Genomic DNA, 20,358 nt, shown 5'->3' with positions numbered 1-20,358 from the left:
GCTAAAATGAAAATGAGCGAAAAGGTTAAACATAAAAACAAACCAAAAAAACAAGCAAATTATCAAATATATATTCTGTCAAAAAAAGTAAAAGCTGGCATTTCATGTCCTTCTAAAAGTGTTTGAGTAAAATTTAGAGGGGCAGTATTACTGTATGTAAAATGGATTTTTTCGAGCTTTGCATCATGTTATGAGATTATTCTCTCATCAAAAACAAACCTGGAGTGTTGCCTTCATTCTTTCATGCATGTTTGAGAAATAATTCAACCTCCATGGCAACCATTCAGTTGTGCAAAACGACTCGGTGGACCTAGCTCCGCCTTCAAGACGAAGCTCCTCCTCAGAGCTGCTGCTTCTGTCTCACAGAGCGACTCCCCGACTCAGTTCCTTCAGACTAGCCAGCAGCGATTAGCAAACCTTCTCTGCTGCTGAGCTCGTTAGAGGAGCCACTTCTCAGAGCAAAGCGGGTAAAAACATTGTCGAGGGGTTAATAGAGGAGCCATGTTGTGACGACTTTCTGAGTTTCAGAAAGAGCAGGAGTTTTTAAAGAGACAGAAGCCCAATTTCAGGGTTAAATTGGAAAGTCATATTTGACAAATATATACAGCCTTTTTATAACAACTGAAGTTAACATAGTTACTTGATTGTGCTACAAAATGTCACTATTTGCCTGAAAAACACAGAATATTGCCTCTTTGATATTAATTCAAAGTTATTTCATAGAGATATCCAGGAGATTTCATCCAGATTGTTGGATTGTTGTTCAGTAACAGATGACCATATACATATAATTATATGATGTTGTGGGGCAAAATATTAACCTTCTCCTGACTGATACCTTCATCCAATAGGATTGTTTTGATCTTTTCCCCCCCTCTGTGAAAACTATGGCCTTACCTAAACGATGACATCATCACATCAACAAATTCTGCCAGAATCGCTCAACTTTAAGTAATGTCAGGTGTGAATGTAATAACTCCATGCTCAAATGAAGTCAGAAAGTATTTCTAGAAAATATAAGCTCAACAGTTTGTGTTAGACGTATGCCAGTGCAAACGTTTTACATTTGTTTGTATATCAGTTGATAAGCACATAATGTGTCTCACATTAAAGTTGCAGAGCGTTTGAAGCAGATTTATCGTGATCTAAGATGATTACATTTGCAGAATTGCAACTGGGGCGTTTGTTGTTTTGGGAGCCGCTGTAGACGCGTTGAGTGTAACAACAGCAGTTCAGGTAAATCTGCAGAAAGTTTTCTAAAGTCATGGAGTGCGGCATGAGCGAATGTTTTCTCTCATCACATTTTTGTCGTGAAAAATAATATCAAGAACTGGGGAAACCCACTGAAGGAATGTGTTCAGAGGCGAAGATCATCTTCTTTTAAATGAAGCGTTTTTATATATTCTGTGGGTTTTTTTTCTTTCTCCAAACTAGCTAACTCAGATTGTTCAGGTTTGGTGTCTTCCTACTTCCTGGGTGTATCAGAATTCACAGGAAGCATCACTTTAGAAAGCTAACTAAACTATAAGATCATGTGAGAATGAAACGTTGAACATTTTAACTATTGGAGCTTTAAAACTTTGATGGAGTATTGTCCTGTTTGTGTGTTATTTGAATTCAAAATGGGTTTGTTTGTTTTTTTTTATGTTTCAGTTTCAAGCATAAGATCTTGGGAAAGTTTCATTTCGGGTTATTTATCTGCTTCTAATGTGTAACATGATCTTTCTACTGTATGCTGATGAACGGACCAAATGTAGAGAGGATGTTTTCTCATCGTCATGACAACGATAAGCACTTTACTCTAGAGCCATATTCACCAGATCGCACCGACTCATACAATCATGTTCAATAAGTTAGAATGTAGACTTTGATGGGGCTTGTTTGTCAGATTAAAAGTACATTTTAAACACTTTTCTTTACTGTGCTTGAGAAATATTTTTTTGTTATTGGTCTGACGTAATATCGTAGTGTGACATGTTGTGTTTTCATGAGTTGCAAGTAGAAAAATTATGAACAAATATAAAGTCTTGAAAGCAGAAGTCTGTGTGAAATTCATCTACGTGTTTCGTTCCGTCAACTGAGACAATAGTTTTTTCAAAGTAATTGTCTGATTTATTGAATATAACTGAATATTCACAGACACACTAAGCAGCGCTAACATCGGGAAGAAGCTGGAACCAAAGACGCACGTTTTCATTGCCAGACCCTTTCAGCTTCAGCCGCCTCAAAAATAAGTTCCTACACGTTAAGAAGTCGTGAAAATAAATGTGTGTGATATTCTTACTCCTGTACAAAAAGACCGAGGAGGATAGGAAGGATTTTCTAAACTTTATCTCATTTCTGGTTGAAACATGTTTTAAACCAGCAGGAGGAACTGAACTTCAACAGGTCATAAAATCGTCACTGTAAATATCAACCAAAACAAATGAAGTTGTTGGCAATGAAAGAGAAAACAAATGACACACACACACACACACACAAATGTTTCCCATGCAACAGTAAAAACTGCCTTAACGATATTACATGAATAATATGATCTTTGTTTTTTCAGTCAGCTATAATAGGAACAAACTTTGTGATGCCAACGGTGCGGCTATCTGTCAGCTGGATGGAGGGAGCAGAGGTCAGAGGTCAGAGACCTACATAATAATCAGAGGAAGTTATTCTGTTTGAATAAAGAAACTCTTGTAATGTTACCTTGTAACCTAATTATCGTCAGTCAAGTCAAGTTTATTTGTACAGAACATTTCACCACCAGGCAGTTCGAAGGGCTTTGCATCATAAAAACAAAATACAGCGAGCAATTAGGAAACAAGCATTTTTTAAAATCAAAATCATGAAGAACTGTCATGAAATACACATCAAATGCATTGATCAGTGTTCCAATTATTGTAAATCAAAGGCGGCTGTGAACAGGTGGCTGTTAGCCCTGATTTAAAGGAACCCTACGCAGGAAGGTTAGCGGTTCGCTAACCGCCTGGAGAAAAAATATCTGAATTTGTTTCTCTGCACATCTGAAAAACCCAGACGGCACGTCGTCGTCGTTTCACCACAGAAGTAAAAACCGAATCATTTATGTAGCGATAAGAACGTTTTCTGCGACTGCAACATGTTCAACGCAGTGAAACTGCAGTGTTAAAATGTCACCTTCTCTTCATTTCGAAGCTTCAACTATGATCTGTAAATCACTTTAGACAACTTTTTTTTTTTTTACTGCTGGTCGTTTAGCCATTTTATAAGTAAGTGACACATCAGTTGAAGATCTTACTTTCTTTTTTGTCTCTTTCAGAAAATGACCTCTGTTTCTCTGTAAACTCCACATCCTCTGCTGTGACTTCTTGCATTCTTATGTTGAGACATTTTGGAAGGACTTCTGATAAAAGCATATTTTTCCTACAACTATTTCAGGTTGCAAAAAAAAAAAACTTTTTGCAAGAGTTGTGGTTGTAAGAGACTCTTGCAAAAAACCTTGTTAGTGAAATGTAGGCACATGACTTTCAACCTGTATGTGTGATTGGATTGACTTGTTTTTCCTGTAAAGTGTCTTGAGATTATATTTATTATTAAGAATTTCCTCCATAGAAATAAACTGAATTGAAATGTTTCAATTCATTGCCCGGAGAGACTTTTTTTTTTCTTCAAAGTCAGAAGTTTATACATGCAGAAAGATTGCTGCACTTTGCAAAAGTTATTAAAGACGATGATGTCAGGCTTTTATAAGCTTCTGTTGACATTTGAGCGAAATGGAGGCCGAAGATTTAATTAAGGATGTATTTCAAGGCGACGCCCAAAACGGATTTCTTTCTTGTGCTACGTCATGAAACAAAAGCAATCCAGTCAAGCCAGTAGACATATCAGGAAGAGAACCGTGGGTCTCCTGAGAGCGGCTTCACAGATAACAGATAAATGTTTCCACGCAAACAGAACCAGCCTGGAAACATGTCATGGAAATGCTGGTTCTGTTTGCTGGAAATGGCGTGGGATGGCAGCCGCCATCCTGCTGCCGTTCACATGCAGCAGCAGGATGGCGGCTGATAAACTTCATGTTATGATACGTCTGTTTTGTTCCTGAGCCAATGATCTATTTGTGGTTCTGCTGTGAAGCGTAAACAATCGTTAGGTTGAGATTATGTATGAAAAGTCTTTTTCACTTTTTCGACCAAATCTATGTTCCATTTATTATTCATCAAAGACAAATCTAAACAGGTGAGTTTTTAAAGGGACTCGGTGTTTCGGCCGTTTTGCAGTTTTCTGGAAGTTTGTTCCAGATAAGTGCAGCATAAGAACTGAGTCTGTGTTTGGATCTGGTTCTGTAAATGCAGAGCAGAACCAGAACCAAAAGACCTGAGAGGTTCTGGGAGGTTGATACGACAACAGCAGACCTTTAATGTGTGTTGCTGCGAGGCAGTTCAATGATTTATAAACTAACATCAGTATTTTAAAGTCTATTCTCTCAGTGAAGGACTGTAGAACTGGGTGATGTTTTCCATCTTCCTGGTTTTAGTCAGAACTCCAGCAGCAGCGTTCTCGATCAGCTGCAGCTCAATATAAATTAAACTGATTGTTTGAAATGTTTCAACAAACACTCTTCAAACTAATCAGTTTGAGTCAGGGCCGTGCAGAGACCTTTGGAGGGGCAGGGGGTCAAATTTAAAAAAGGGGCACATTGAACAAAAACTCTGTACAACAACATAGCAACAACCCAAATTAATCAAGAATCTAATTGGATCCTACTATATCATTGCCATCATGTCGGGAAATGCAAAGCAAATCTAGTCTATATTTTCCCCAACAGGTATAAAGTTTCTGTTTCTACTGCTGACAGTCCTGGAGGGCTGAGCTGATCTGAGACTGTAGCTGTTAAACAGACCAGAGGAGAGAAGGTCAAAGGTTATGAAGTTATGAGCTGAAATATGATTTATCTCCTCCAGCTGAAGCCAGACGTCTGTGAGGCTCGTTGTGTTTTCTCCCTGCTGGAACCCTGTCAGGCACCGCAGAGCATGAGCACGAAGCTCCTCCATGTTTACGGTTTAAGATGGATCCCAGACTCCAGTAAGAAATCAGATTTGTGCAAGAGGTCGGTGATCCTGCAGTTAGACCAGATCAGACTCAACATGTCTGCTCGCTGTTCTCGCTCTCGCAAAAATGACTAAACTCTTCCTCATTTTCATCAGTCACCGATCTCTGCTTGGTAGCTTTATTTTTGATTTATTTTTCAGTGATCAGAATGATAACTGATCATTCTCAGTAATCACAAAAGTGTAATTTGATTGTAACTCATCAATCTACTTAATTGTATTTATGTGTCAAAAGTTCTACTAACAGGCTATATTTTTTCTATCTGAATTCATCTGGAGGAATACATTTTACTTGTTGGTGTCATGAAAAGGAAAGACATGAATATATAATCAAAATATATTTGATGTTGATTTGATATTGATATTTAAAGGGGCAGTATTATGTAACATCGACTTTACTGAGCTTTACATCACGCTAGAATGTTATTCCCTCAACCAACACATACCTGGAGTGTTGTTTTGATTTGCGAAACCCTTTAATTTAACAATTCAGCTGTGCAAAACGCCTGAGTGGACGTAGCTCCGCCTTCAAGGCCCAGCTCCTCCTCAGAGATGCCGTTTCCAAGCTTCCCAGCTTCAACCTTTCAGATCAGCCCTCCCCCACTCAGCTCCTTCAGACTAGCCAGCAGCAATTAGCAACACCTGGTGGAGCTGCTCATCTGCTGAGCTCATCATAGGAGCCACTTATTAGCGCAACGCTGGTAAAAACGATGTGAAAGGGTTAATAGAGGAGCCATGTTGAGATGACTTAATGAAGGTGAAGCTTCACAAAGAGCAGGATTTTTTTTTTTTAAAGAGACAGAGGCCTAAATCAAAGTGTTAAATCATAAAGTCAAATCTCCTTTAAGTCATACCTTTTTTATATATACATATATATATATATATTGTACCAGGGGCTCTTCTTGTGGGCTCTAGTGTCCCTTATTTTTTGAAAGTAGGCTGACAGGAAAGGGGAAGTAGTGGGGGGGGGGAGACATGCGGAAAATGTCGCCGGGTCCGGGGACATTCGCCGCATGCCCCCGGACACCGCAGCTCTCAGTCAAACCTGCGACGGGTTCGACTCTCGAAGTCCTCGACGGCCGCATCGAGGACTCAAGGCCTTCAAACATGGGTCGCACACCACAGCACGCCCCCTTTCAGTCATACTTGATATATGTAGCATTTTTACAACAACTGAAGTTAGCACAGTGACTTGATTGTGCTACATATTGTCACTATGTGCCTGGAAAACACATAAAGCTGCCACTTTAAACATAAGGTGGAACAACAGTTTAGTTCAGAGAACTGTTTCCTTTCTCTGAATCTACTTCCCTTCTGCTCCGTGTTCTGGCCGTTTGTCTCTCTGCTGCCTTCGCAGCTGCTCTGGCTGCCAGGGGGACTAAATAAGGAGGGAAGGCTGTTGTTTCCCTCCTGCCACAGTCAGGACATCTCAGTGTTTTCTCTCTACCGATCCAGAACCTAATAAAGACCTGACTGAAGAAGCTGGATTCTGGTCTCTATCATAAAGGTAAAAAGAAACAAACTTTGCTGGTAGAGTCAATTGGACACATCAGAAACAAAACATTACAGAGAATAACAACATTTTGACAAATGGCTTCAGGATCACACTTTGTGTGGTGACTTGCTTTAACTTCAACAGTAAACTTTCTGTTTTCTCTCGGTTGTTTCGTCTCCATAAAAGCTACATCAGACGTGGCGCTCCGCTTTCACCGCTGACCTGCCAGCAGCTAATCCTTCTCCCTCTCCTGCTGTTAACGTTTTGCTTTTCATCAACATAGAATCTACTCCTGCATCAGTTCATCTGCTTATTTACTCAGTCTGCAACATTGAGATTAGGAAAAGACAAATATTGTGTTTCCTTCACTGTATAAATAGGAAATGACTCAACTTCAGAGGGTGAACAGAGTATCCATTAAAAATGTACAAGCTAAGTACAGTAAGGCTCTGATTGGTTGTTTCCAGTTAGCGCTGGAAGAAGGCAGAGGAGCAGAAAAGCTCTTCATGATGGAACAGAGGAAAGGCCGGCAGGGTGGAGATGAGGTGCGTTTCCTCCAATCTGGACGGTTTTGTGTTGACAGTATTTCAGGGCCGAGCCTCTCTCCGCTATCGGGAACCAATCCAGTGACAGACCTGACCTGACCTCAGCACACCGCAGCTTTCAGTTCGCAAAGACGCATCACTTTGGTCAACTCTTCCCCATGTTCATCAGCATATCATCACCTTTCTAAAATAACGGCCTTAGTCTTTTTTTTTTTTTTTTTTTGCCTAATGTTATTTTTCTTTTTGTGCCTAATAATCTTTTGTAAATACAAATGGGGATCTTTTTTTTTTTTTTTTTGGTCAGATTTACTTTTGTCAAAAAAAAAAAATGACGTAGGCCATTACTTTAGGAAGGTAATGTTATTAAATGTCCTCCATTTTTTCCTGATTCTGCACTAAACAGGATCAGAGCCAAAGTCCACTCTGTGTGTCTACAGTAGAAAACCAGCCGACCGTCACTTGTTGTTTTTGGGAAAAACTTCTTTATGTTTTTGTTTGACAACAAAAATATAGAAACTGTGCTGTTTGTGCTTGTTGGAAAAATATAAGTGTAAAAAAAAACTAACTCAATCTGCATACAGACGCCAGAGGAGGAACGGAAATGTTAATCTGAAAAAGAAAACAAAGTTAATCTAAAACTAAACCGAGTCCTTTGAGCTGCTTTTATTTTTTCCCCTCATAGTTTTCAGCGATGTGGCCGACTTAGTTCTCTGAGAGACAAAACAACTGCTGACAGTTTGGGGACATGTTTGGGGATGGAGGTTTTCAAAAGTACTGATAGTCTACATGCATGTTAGATCTGCCACAGAGTCAGAAGCTGAGAACAACAAGTAGCAACGGACTGCAACAGGTCAGACTCACATTTAAAGTAGTGATTTCAAACAGTAAGGTTAAGTCGTAACTATGGAGTTAAGTATTTTTTCAATCATTGTCTAGTAAATCGTTCCTAGAGTTTGAGTGAGGCGACCTTCGCGGCTTGTGTTTTTATGATGTCATGCAGCTCATTATTCAGGCTTAATGGCGCAAAACTTTTATTTTGGTACCTAAAGGAAAACCTAATGTTACTTAAGATTTGAAATGGTCTCATTCTTCACCGCAATCAGGGAGAGAAGCATGACCAGCTGCTGGATTCGGTTTTTCCCAACAGGACACTGTAGAAGCTCATGCCTCCAAATGACTGTTTTTCTCTCTCAAATGTTGCATTGCAAGACAAGATATTTTTATGACGATGAGAATTAGTGGCCCTACAGTCTGGAGCATCATGGGAAGTGTAGGAAGACTGCACTGTAATCCCTACAGCACTACATGCATTGATTTTCTGAAGGAGATTGTCCTATGTTCCCATTTCTACTTTTGTTTTTGATTTTTTTTGTTCTGTCTTTTCCTTCCCGGCGACCTGGTTGGCCAACAAAATACAGAACAAACAGCAGAAGTGTAAAGGTGAATACTTCTACTACATAATCTCCCACAAATACATTTGACCACACTTTTCCATCAACACTTCAGCCATAGTTTACATCAAAACATCCTTCACGAGAACGCAGTCATGTTGACAACATGGCAAATCATTTCACTGTTTTATCCCCATGAAGCGACACAAGGACATGTCATTCTGAGACCCTGGCATCTTCACTGGCTCACATGTTTACTTTTGAGAGACAAACCGAGGATGCCGTTTCGCCGTTTGGATGAATGGTTTGGAGAAATGCACCAAAATGACTGAGAGAAACTGTAATTATTTCAGCAGATAGACAGATAGATATCACATGATGAGCTCCAAATCAGTAACCTCGGCATCATCAGCCCCCTCTGGTGTACACCAGTCTCTTTTTACAGTCTTTACACTGTGCACACTACAAGTGGGGGCCCTTGCTAGTTTTTTATTTTTTTATTTATTTGTTTGGTTTTTTTTGTCCTGCCGCCTCTGTGGTGCTCAGCCCTGATCAGAAAGCCAAACCACCTCATCACAACTTCCCACAGAACCGTTCCAGCCTTGGCTTTAATTTACTTTCGCTACTCGGTTTGGTCAAAAACACAGCGTTATCTAGTTTTGTGGCCTTAAACAAAAAATAAAGGTTGGGGGGGGGTCACCAAAGTTGGCTCAGCAGCTTCTGCTTTAGTAAAGAGTTTCATAAGAGCCCGAGGAAGCTTTCCTCTCTGAAAGAGGCCAGCATTGCCTCAGTGCTGGTGTCTATAAAAAGACTGTGTGTGCGAGTTTGTAGGGGTGGTTGGACTTTCCACAGCACATCACTTTAGAAGTGGGAGGAGCCAGCTGAGTTAAAAGAGACCAGCTGAAGTGTCGGAGGCAGAGCAGCGGCTGCAGGACCCGGGTGAGTAACATCCTCTGAAGGAGGATTCATGCACGTTCGCTTTGTCACTCCGTTCCAAGTTACACGTCTAACAAAGTCTGTTTCCTGAAGTGTTTAAGATTTGATTCAACATGTGCTCTTGATGGTCTGGTGCTCTCGTGTGTATTTCAGCAGCCATTTAATGTCATTTGAGAAGATGTTTACATTTCTGAGATAAATATGACACTAACATAACAAGAATATTAAAATCATTAGACATTAAAAAGTATCAAAAACTGATTAAACACAAGCATATACCAAATTTGAAGTCTTCTTCCTATGAGTTTATTTGCACTGACCTACATTTTGACTCTGACTTTTTTCTTTTTTTTTTTTAGCTTTTGTGTTCGTTTTGGTCTTTTTTTCTCTTCCCGGACGAGGATTTGGACCGAACCAGACTTTACAATGCGAGTTTCGACCCCAGAAACGCTCCGGCTGAACAACGTCCTGAATCAAGGAGGCAGATGGATTAGAGGAAAATTCAAGAAGATAAAAAGACCGTCCAACCCTCAGGTGGGCGTCGACACTTCCCCAGTTACCGAGGAGCCCTCATCATCTGAGGAGGAAGACTCCCCAGTTGGTAAGAGACAGTCCAAGATTTCACACTAACCGTCAGCCTTCAAAATCTCTATTTAATTAAAAGATACGTTTCTTCTCTCTTTATCGTCTTTAGAAACTCTAACCTTCGAGCAACTTCTTGAGCAAAGCTTGTACGAGGCCAGCCTCGTGCTGATCAACAGAGAGAACCAACTGTTTGAGCAGGAAACAGACGATGAGGTGCAGAAACATCCCGCAGAAGAGATAGAAAGGCTTTCTGCAGAACGTAGAGCGCTGGAGAAAAAGATACAACAGACTCTGCAGCAGAGTCTGTCTCTGAGGCTCGAAGAGGTCGCCAACGAGACCGCGGTCCAGGCCCTGACGGCCTTAAAATCTGCTGTGAAGGCCATCTACCAGGAAGAGGAGCAGGACCTGCAGAGGAAGCAGCTGAAGAGTCGGACCACGAGCAACTGGCAGGAGCTCCATGACTCAACTCTTTGTGGTTTGGTAGAGAGCCGAATGGACAACCTCTCGGTGGCCCCTGCAGGCCAACCCGGACAATCGTCCATCCAGCTGGACGTCCAGGGCATGGGGAGGCAGCTGAAGGAGGACCTGCTCTTGGTGGTCAACGTGCTGAAGAGCTGCTACCCACCGGAGGCAAACATCTGTCAGTTTTACGCGCGGCTGTATCACCAAAGCCTGAGCGCCAGACTCAGGAAGATTGTGGACTTTGTTCTGGATGATAAGGACTGTACTTTCATCCTGCGCTGGATCAATGAGTTTTACCCGGGGTAAGGCATCATCTCCATTTCCCTTTAAAACAGTTATTCTGCAGATATACGCTGTTGCAACACTTCTTTGGGAATAGTTTAGGAGTATTTGAGCTTGAAAGCAGACCTACATTTCTAGTCAGAACTGTTGGATGGCATTTCACTGGATAATTGGCTTTCATTCAGTGACCCCTTCTGTCGGGCTTCAGTGCTGGTACCACCATCAGTGTGTGAATGTGTGCATGAATGACTGAATGTAGTGGGAGGCGTTTGGGGACTAGACAACTTCAGACCATTTCGTGAAAAGTTCATTGATATCAGTGACTTTGTTCGTATGAAACACATTCCTGTTTACTGTTCAGGATCTCCACTGGCAACTCTGCCTTCATTAAAAACACACATCATGCAATAGAACTCATTCAAATGTATGACAGATTTTAACAGTTCAAAATGTTGATACATGTGTAAAATATGCTACAATCAACAATTCCAGTTATGCGTTCTTTGATCCTTAAAAGCTTCTTTTTAAAAAACTGACTTCTGCTCAACTTTTATAAGAGTTAATGGTAGACAGATTCACTCTTTCATCTTACAGTCTAACTGCACACACCAAAGTTTTCAAGCCGTTATTTAATTAGTTATGATGATTTCTTTCTTTCTTTTTGCTTAAAGCAAATGAAAACATGACATTTAGAAATTAATTTAGACAGCCAAAAATATGCATATTTTAATATATGAAAGCAGGCTTAACAAAAAGTATGTTTAACACCTGCTTAAAAGTTGTTATTTTCTAAAGGTACTTATGATCGAACTAATGAGGCTTATTGAAATGCACTTTCCAAATGATTCAATGTAAATCATAGCTGAGTAAGTCATGTGTCAAAGTTATGTTAAAAAAATTTTTTCTCTAAATGCTGTTTTTTAACTCATAATATTGCACAAAGGACTCTGTCAGACAACTGCTGAAGTTTAACATTAGGATGATTTACTGTCTTACAAAAAGAAAATCAATAATCTAAGACAAATACAAGAACACGAGGGACGTTAAACTAAGAAGACAAACACAAGGAACATAAAACCACAAACCAGACAAAGAAATGAACAGCAAACACAAATAGCATTAGTAAAAGTAATGAGGATGGATGATAATAATACGGAACCAAAACACTGATGACAGGAATAATCCAAAGGGAAAATACAAATAATCAGTCCAAAAGAAGGAACTATGAAACTAGACTTGTACCAGGAGTAAAAGAAACTGACAGAATATGGAAAGTTTTTGTCTAAAATAAGACAAAAAAAAGGGAATAAACTAACAAACCAACAGAAACAATCCAGAGAAACTATTCAGGAAGGGAACACCAGATTAAATTATAAAAAACTAAAGTACCAATAATACCAGAAAAACTATGACACATAATGCCCAGCCCTGTTGTGTAGAGATTTGCACATCAATTCTTTGTTTACCATGCAAGCTCAACACACACACCCTGCAGTTGTTTCAGAGAGTGTGTGCAACATGGCAGTTGGCATAATCATGCAGAACTGCAGCACTGTGTGGCTGGACCAGCTCATGTCAGCTGTAGTACGTGTTTGTTCTTGCTTCTGAAGGTCGGGTTGACACGGAATAAAAAAAAATAGAAGTCGGTCTTAATTTGATCAAAAAGTCTCGTATCCCTTTCAGTAAATTTCCCGGTGTGTTTCGTCATTGTTTCAGAATCCTTAAGAAGCCGGAGCTGGCCAGTGAAATTGATTCAGCAGCACTGGGGCAACTGCTGCCTGGAGATCTACTGGGCAGCCTGGAGGAGCAGTACCTGACCACACAGGAGGTAACGTAGTCACACAAGTAATAATAATAAAAGTAATAATAAACTGTAATGGATAGTGTACATCTGTATTCTTATTATAATTACAGATAATAGTAACAATTATCTGTAATTATAATTACAGATAATCATCTGTAGCAGATTATAGCACAAGTTAATTGCAGTTTATTGACAAGTTATAAAAATTAATAAGTCAAATAAATACATTTTCTAAAAAAAAATTTTTTTACATTAACCACGCTATTTGAGAATCTGTTAAATTATCATTACTTCATTTGTTGGAGCCAATTAAAGCGGCAGTATGTGCGAATATTTCAGTTATTTTATTAGGTAAGACCTTTTCTAAAACTAGAAAAGGTCTTAAATAAAACTAGAAAAGGTCTTAAATAAAACTAGAAAAGGTCTTAAATAAAACTAGAAAAGGTCTCTCGGCGAGTGCTTTTTATTTTATTGCGTCAAAATCCTCCTCCTCAGATTTTGATATTGCCTTTTTTTTTTATTTCTAATTTGCTAATTGTGATGCAACTGTAGTCGTGACATCATTGGTTGCCATCACTGATTCATTAGCAAGTTTCAGCTGTTTAATTAAAGGTTTAACGCGTCACTTTTTTTGCATGTGTAACAAAAATGTCAGCTCTATGTGGAAAGCTACACATGGTAACCGTGTAACCTGCTTGTGTTTGTTCAGACTGAGCTGTCAGTTTACATGAACAACGCTCTGGAGGAAGAAAGGAAGAAATTGAGAAAAGGAGAGCAACCGCCGACAGAGGACGGCTGCTTCACCAGCCCTCTGGCCCACGACGTCATTCCGGTAGCTATAGCTACTATAGTATAGTAGTTACTAAGGAAAACATTAACCAACAAGGACGTTTCACTTATTAACAGATCTCACACTAATAATTCCTTCCTCCAAATGAGACACTGACATGTAAACAATATTTTTAGATTATGATAACACCAATAAAACATTGTTCAGAGTAAATAGTAGCCAAAAGGTAGCTATGTAGCCGTTTGGTTTGTGTCATGTCAAGATGTTGCATCTGCCTTCATTGAATCGGCTGCTTTATGCTCCGCACTCCTGGTTCCATCAGGGTCAGAGTTCAGTGCCAGAAAGCTGGGCTAAAAACGGGGAAAATGAAAATCTGAATGATCTTCTGTGAAGTGCCATTGAAATGCCAAAGGACATCATCATGTGGGCAAACATCAGAGTGTTTGTTCAGCAAATAATCCAGAATAATACAGAGAAATTCTACATTCAGCTAATACAAACAGTGACGCTGGATTACTGCTGAGGTCTGGGGCCTGGAAACTGTTGCAACATTTCTTATATTTGTAGATCTGCAGCTTCAAAACTGAGTAAAGCACAAATTATTTCTGTCATTGTGGTGGTAGATGGTATATGACCAAAATGTAGTTGGAGCTTTAATGAAAAAATGAAAAGCAAAAATTTACAAAATACAGAGATACATGGAGTATAATGAGAAACAATAACAAGAGGAACCAGCAGGGAGCGAGTGAAGGACAGCTAGTTAAATATTGGGAGAGTGAATGCTGGAACAATAGACCAGGGCTGATTGGCTGACATGCTGCAGGTGTGAGGGGAGAGAGAGAGAATGGCACAGGGGGCGAGGGAGAGTAAACAAACAGGGTAGCTAGGAAAGCTAATGTAACAAAGGATAACTAAACACAATGAATTAATAATGGACAAAATCCAACTAACAGCAGATTGAACTAAGTAAAACAGAATAAGGTCAATCTAATCAAAGCAAGAAATGAAGGAACACAGAACAAATGAGCACAACTACAAACCCAAAACAACCAAAGATCCTGAGAGTTTCTGAGTTTTTACTGCTTGATTGCCCTTTAAGATGGCTGCTTGGTCACTGTCACTCTCACTAACTGTGTTTCTATTAACCATACTGTGCAACACATCAGTTTCAAAGACACTCTTAATTGTTTGATAAGTTTTGCTGTTAGCATGAGGAGTTTATTCGGCCAATATATATATTTCGCTAAACTGCAACAGATACACGTTGTTTGCGTCACACGAGTCACATGATCAACAACCGGATGTTACTACTGGCGAAAACGACAAGGATGACAGGAAGTCATTTGAGGATAATGGCGCAGCCGCTTTTTTTAACTAGTATCATCACATGAATGAACTTATGCATGTGTGATTGTACTTTAAATTGCTTTTTTCCCAATGTTAGCGGAAAACTAACAAAGTTTTGCTATTTGTGATGGAAACGCAGCTACTGTGAGAAGCAGCATTCAGCTTCTATGCATCACAAATCTGGAACAAACCACAAGAAAACTGCAAAACAGATGAAACACTGAGTTCCTTTACGTCAAAGCAAAAGTCACACCAGTTTAGAGTTGCCTTTGATTAGTAGTAACTGGAACATTGACCAATATATCTGATGTGTTTGGATGATTTTGATTATGGCGTTTGACAAAAATGTAATGTTTATCGCTCGTTTCACAATAGGTGACTGTATGTTTTTGTGATAGAAAGAATTTTAAGCGTTCTTGTTGCTGAAATGTTTTCAACAAATAAACTTGACTTGACTTGACTTGACATGTGCTGATAAATGTGTTCCATCTGTTCCTGTTTTCAGATCATTAATGGCATGGTAACAGTGACAGAAACAGTCACAGGGAGCCAGCAGAAAGCCCAGAGGATAACACGCCAACTAACCGATATGCTGCAGAGGTAACCCAACGCCTTCTCTACTCCCCCTCAGCTGAAACGTTAACAATGCCAACAAAAACTCATCCGAACCGACTCCTGCAGGTTTAAAGCTTTCCAAGATGACGTCATCAAACAGAACAGCCAGCCACACGTCAAAGCTACCCTGGGCTGTGTGGAACAGTTCAGGTGTGTTTTCTGGTCCACCTGATCCTCTGAATTATCATTCAGAGCTTCATCACTCAGCTGCGGGTTTGTTTCTGTCTCTACAGGGACGTCCTCCAGAGGAAAAGCCATTTGTTCCCAGATGATGTGCAGGAAAACTGTTTGACTATCCTGTCCGACATGAGGCAATCCGCCCGTACCTGCTTATTAAGCTCCGTGCACAAGTCCCTCAAGGTGAGGGCTGTTTTAACAAAGACTGAAACGGCGTTTTCATTTTGTCTGCGTCACTCTATTTAAAGTCGTCTGTTTAAACCCAACCAGCCACAGTACCGGAAGCTGGGGACCGGAGACTGGCTGAAGAAGAAGAGTGTGTTTGAGAATCTGCTGAGCAGCTTGGAAAACAGCATCCAGGGCCTGGAGGGCTTGGCTCCATCCTCTCACCAGGTAACACCCTCCTGATTCCAGCACGTAGTTCATACTTGTCCATTTGTTTTTGCTTTTTGACAATAGGAGGACTGAAATGTTCTTTTATCGTTTTTAGGGGGTGATTGGTAATCTTCACCAGGAAGTGGTACAAGAATATGTGAAGAGGCTCCTGAGAGGAGAAGTCAAGCTGAAGGACAGAGAGCATCAGCAGACGGCCTTCGACACCGTGATGGACAACGCTGAGAGTTTACACAAGCTTTTCACCAGCATGGTAAGATGTGGTCAACATCTCACACACGCACACCCACGCCCACACACCCCCCACAGTTAAGGTTGTAGCCTAAGGCTTGTACATTTTCTGAATCCTTAGAGTCTGTTGAGTATTTCGGTTGTTAGCTCTTGTGCCCCTGGTGTCCCTGGGTGCCATTTGGACAAAAATAAATGTATCTAGTTTAGGTGAAAAGCGTGGAAAAATGTGTGTTGGTTTTGGTTTAATGAGCTCTAGTGACCTGTGTTTGGACTCAAAACTTAGTGAAAGCCACGAGGCTCCTCTTTAAGATGATACAAAACTCTATATTGTAGACCTTTGACAAATGTTCATAGCATGAGCCTAGACTGGACATACACCTGTCTCAAAAATCAAGATTTGTCCAAAAGGGTTATTAACTTGGTCATAGCTGATGACTATGACTAAGCTAACACTATGGAAGGGCTATCATACCAACATATTGTCTGGAGATAATAATAATAATCTGTTCAAAAATGATGGTTCAGCTTTCCCATTCTGAGATGGACCAAAATGTGACATTTTGGCCTCTGACCCATAGACTAGAACATTAACATTTTCCATTGAAGAATGCCGATGAGTCAGAGCATCAAAGCAGAGGAAAGCCTAGAATGAAAAGGGGTTTTTTTTGTACTGCATTTATATAATTTCAAATGAATATCACCTTAATATATTGATTTAAAAAAAAGTTAATTTCTGCGCTACTAAAAAACATGGATGTTCTCTATGGCTTCTTTTAAAAGATAGAACACACACTTTTTCTGAGTTACACACAGAGAGATCAGACAGGCAGGAAGCAGGAAGTATTAAATACTTTCCAGAGAAAAACAGGAGAGGAAAGAGTAAAGTCAGGAAAGGCAGCTGCTTACTCAGTTCTCGGAAAAACAGAGGCGAGACGTTTAACTGAACTAATATTAGCAGAGTGAGTGTAGCACGCTAGGACTTTAGCTTAAAAACACGGATTAATTATTAATTATAAGCTACCGCCAACCTTTTGACACTTATAAACTTTTTATCAATATTTTAGCCATTTTACAATGAACAGTAAGGACATATTTAGCATTACTACATTGAAATCTCAGGCCTGTGACGATGCCAATTTCACCTTCAAAAACGTCTGATGAACTAACTGCAACAAACCTCAAAAACCGTAATGCTGAATATTCTGACTCTGAGGTCAAACTGAACGATGAACAAGGCAGACTGCATAACTTACTGTTGCTGCGTTTGAGTTTTATAAAATCTTGTAAAAAGAACAAAAACAACAAGAAAAAAAACCAAAGTTGTACTTATAATTAGAGCAAATACGGTGTAAATATAATCTCGCAAATTTCCCTTACTGATATCACTTTAATTATCCTGGCAATTAGGCATTTTGTCAACATAGAGGATTCAATGTAATTATCTTTATCTCATAGCAGGCTTGAGGCAATGAAGATGGTTTATCGACATGGCTCAGAATCATCTCATGTTGTTTTTGTTTTTGGAAGACATTCTGTTTCCAGAACTTATCTTGGAAAACTCATGGATGAGTATTAAAATTATTTAAAAATTATTAAAATCATACCATAAAACTGATTGTTTGCAGACTGCTTGCTTAGGAGCATCATGTGAATGGAAAATAATAAAACCAGTGTGAAACCTGCCACTTAACTTGGAAGTATACATAAAAAATAAAAAAAAGTAGTGTGATTAATATGCAATTTCTCACATGAATGCAGTGTAAACATGAAAGACATCACCCACAACCTCCAGATAACTTCATCTTGGTGTCTTTCCAGGGATCCCAGGAGGAATGGCTGAAGGAAATCCTGACCAACATGGCAGAAGTGCTGAAACTCCAAGACGTCCCCGCCCTGCAAATGCAAATAGTGTCACTGGGACACACTTACCCCGACCTGAGGTAAAATTCACACCAGTTTCTTTTTTTTTTTCAATGGGTCTGGCCTAAGAGATAAAGAAAACTATGTTGTAAACAACAGTAGAATATTGCTAACGACAAACCACTTTTATGGAGGATAAATCTATTCTGAGAAGGACAGGAAGCGAGCTCTGGCAGACATCTCCGTATCTCAGATGTTTCCTGAGAGCAGCAGCTACGTTTGGACCCCAGAGAATGCTCGGCGCTTTTAGGCGGAATGTTAGAATAGGAAAGCATTTCTCATCCTACTATGTAGCGTGACAGCAAGTAGTCAGTTTGTCTGGAGGATTGCAGGGTCTCTGCAAGCTAAAATTTCTGGACATATACCGCTCTGATAAGTAGTCCGCCATTTAAAAAAAAAAAAGTAATTCCCTTCCTTTTTTCATCCGCAGTTTGAAACACGTCTCGGCTTTGCTCAAACTCAAGTCAAACCTCTCCAAGGAGGACAGGCACAAGGTCAAGGCGACCCTTTCAGACACCCGCAAAGAATCCAACGAAGGCGCCGAGTTTCGTCCTTTTTTCTCCAAAGTAGTAATCAAATAAGCTGCCCTCCTTCCTTCTGCTAGTTATTTAAGTGTTGGTGGAGAACTGTGACATACAGCATCTTTAATTTAATTAGCAATAAACTCAGTAGGAACGTTACTTTTGTGCTAGGGTCACACAGGAGGATGATAGGCATATAGGTTTAACAACTCAAGTTTATTTTTCTTTCCCCACAAAAAAACAATAATCCAGGTAACACTAATTAGCTGAATAAAATTAAGAATAAAACTTAAATTGTCCACCCTTATAAAAAATCTAATTTTTTTTTTTTTTTTAAATGAGGGTAGGTTTTCTAAACTGTAGCTTTAAAGCTCATTTCAACAAAGAAATTACATTTTCCAGTTAGTCCTTCAATATAACAGTTCGGGCAGTCAGTTCAATGTGTACATAAGTTGTCAGTTTTGAAAATGTTCATGAACAAATAGTTTGTGGAATAAAAAAATTAGAAGATTGGGGGGCCCTTTTTTTCCCCTTGTTCAATAAGCTTATCTGTTGTCCAAGTAAAACATCCAGGCTTCAGTCCGAGTCACAAAGATGGCGGCGGGACCCTCCTGCTGCTGGAACTCCACTGGCTCGTTCAGATATCGGCCGTACAAAAAAAACAACCGGAGAAATCCCAGAACAGAATGTACATTATCCAGTCAGTTCAAAATAAACAGATTTATTTCATATTACAGCAGCACTTGTGAGTAGTAGCTTCTCTACTTCTGCTGAAACGTGCTTAGTTTACGTAGTCCGCCATTTTTTTTCTTCTCCCCGCTCCTTACACTTCTTCTCGTACCGACACAGGCGAAATGTGGGTCTAGTGCCCTCTACAGGACATTCTAAGAATTAACAAAACAAACACATTAAACAGACAGACAGATCAGCATAGTTTATGGGGGTTACAGTAGGTTTCGTGAAAGCTCTTTTCAGTAAGCTAGTGTGGGAGTACGTCACAAATTGGTCAGGTTGTACTCTGAAACTAAACCACTGCCAGTGTATGACTTGTTTCTTCTCTGAGTGACGTCATGAGTTTCTGAGGACTGCAAAAAATGTGTGTGTGTGTGTGGGCGTGTGCTTGTTTTTGTAAATAAATAAAGCAATAGTTTTATATCAAATTTGTGTTAAACATGTTTCTTCTTTTTCAATTCAAAAACACTTCCTTTGTCAAAAAGGGAAATAAAATTTTGGTGTAAGTTATATCATCAAAGTATCTTCACAGGGTCGTCTTGGATGGTGGCGCAGTAGGCTGGAAGAATCTGCTGTAGCAGTCAGTCTTGCAATAAATCTAAAGAAGCCTCTGACTGATGACTGATGCTGTTTGACGGTGTTGTGACTGTCACCACATGCTAACGGCTAAATATCCACCCAGCACAGACGATGCTTCACAGCAACATGTCCGAGATGAAACCATCGGTTGTCAGAAAGCTCTGCTGATCCACATCATTTGATCTTGCTGCTCCTCTTTAAAGCACTGTCCGGTTAGAAAGCCGTGCAGAGAGATGCTGGAGTAGGGGATTTGATCCATGTCCATAATGATTAATGAAAGATGGTTAGTACTTTCCAGTTCCTGCTCTGCGTCCGTGAAGATTCCCATTAAACTTCTCTGGGATTTGGGGGTCACAGTTCAGGTATTATTTGAGCTTTTGAGATGCTAATTGGCTGCGCCCAGTTGTAAAAACACACCTTGTTGCCATGGCTACACATCATAATTATCCAAAAGTAAAAAGAATGAGAGAGAGCA

At 39.8% G+C, this 20,358-nt stretch overlaps 1 protein-coding gene across 1 annotated transcript; it reads left to right on the top strand.

Moving 5' to 3' along the window:
- The first annotated feature begins 9,331 nt into the window (after nt 1-9,331).
- tnfaip2b (tumor necrosis factor, alpha-induced protein 2b) lies at nt 9,332-19,732 on the top strand. The gene is made up of 12 exons (XM_032547724.1): nt 9,332-9,448; nt 9,805-10,046; nt 10,140-10,794; nt 12,491-12,602; nt 13,288-13,410; nt 15,221-15,315; nt 15,397-15,480; nt 15,564-15,690; nt 15,778-15,900; nt 15,998-16,153; nt 17,950-18,071; nt 18,482-19,732. Exons 2-12 carry the CDS (start codon nt 9,872-9,874, stop codon nt 18,630-18,632), a joined length of 1,923 nt encoding a protein of 640 aa, XP_032403615.1. The 5' UTR covers nt 9,332-9,448; nt 9,805-9,871; the 3' UTR covers nt 18,633-19,732.
- Nucleotides 19,733-20,358: the final 626 nt, after the last annotated feature.

The sequence above is a fragment of the Xiphophorus hellerii genome, chromosome 19, assembly GCF_003331165.1.
Source record: "Xiphophorus hellerii strain 12219 chromosome 19, Xiphophorus_hellerii-4.1, whole genome shotgun sequence".
In the NCBI taxonomy this organism is placed as follows: Eukaryota; Metazoa; Chordata; class Actinopteri; order Cyprinodontiformes; family Poeciliidae; genus Xiphophorus; species Xiphophorus hellerii.
This window is presented reverse-complemented; position numbering and strand designations above follow the sequence as displayed.

Coding starts and splice junctions, on each gene's coding strand:
- tnfaip2b (XM_032547724.1), top strand. CDS start 9,872: ATGCGAGTTTCGACCCCAGAAACGCTCCGGCTGAACAACGTCCTGAAT. Junction 13,411..15,220: donor TGGCCCACGACGTCATTCCG/GTAGCTATAGCT, acceptor TCCTGTTTTCAG/ATCATTAATGGCATGGTAAC. Junction 15,481..15,563: donor GGCTGTGTGGAACAGTTCAG/GTGTGTTTTCTG, acceptor CTGTCTCTACAG/GGACGTCCTCCAGAGGAAAA.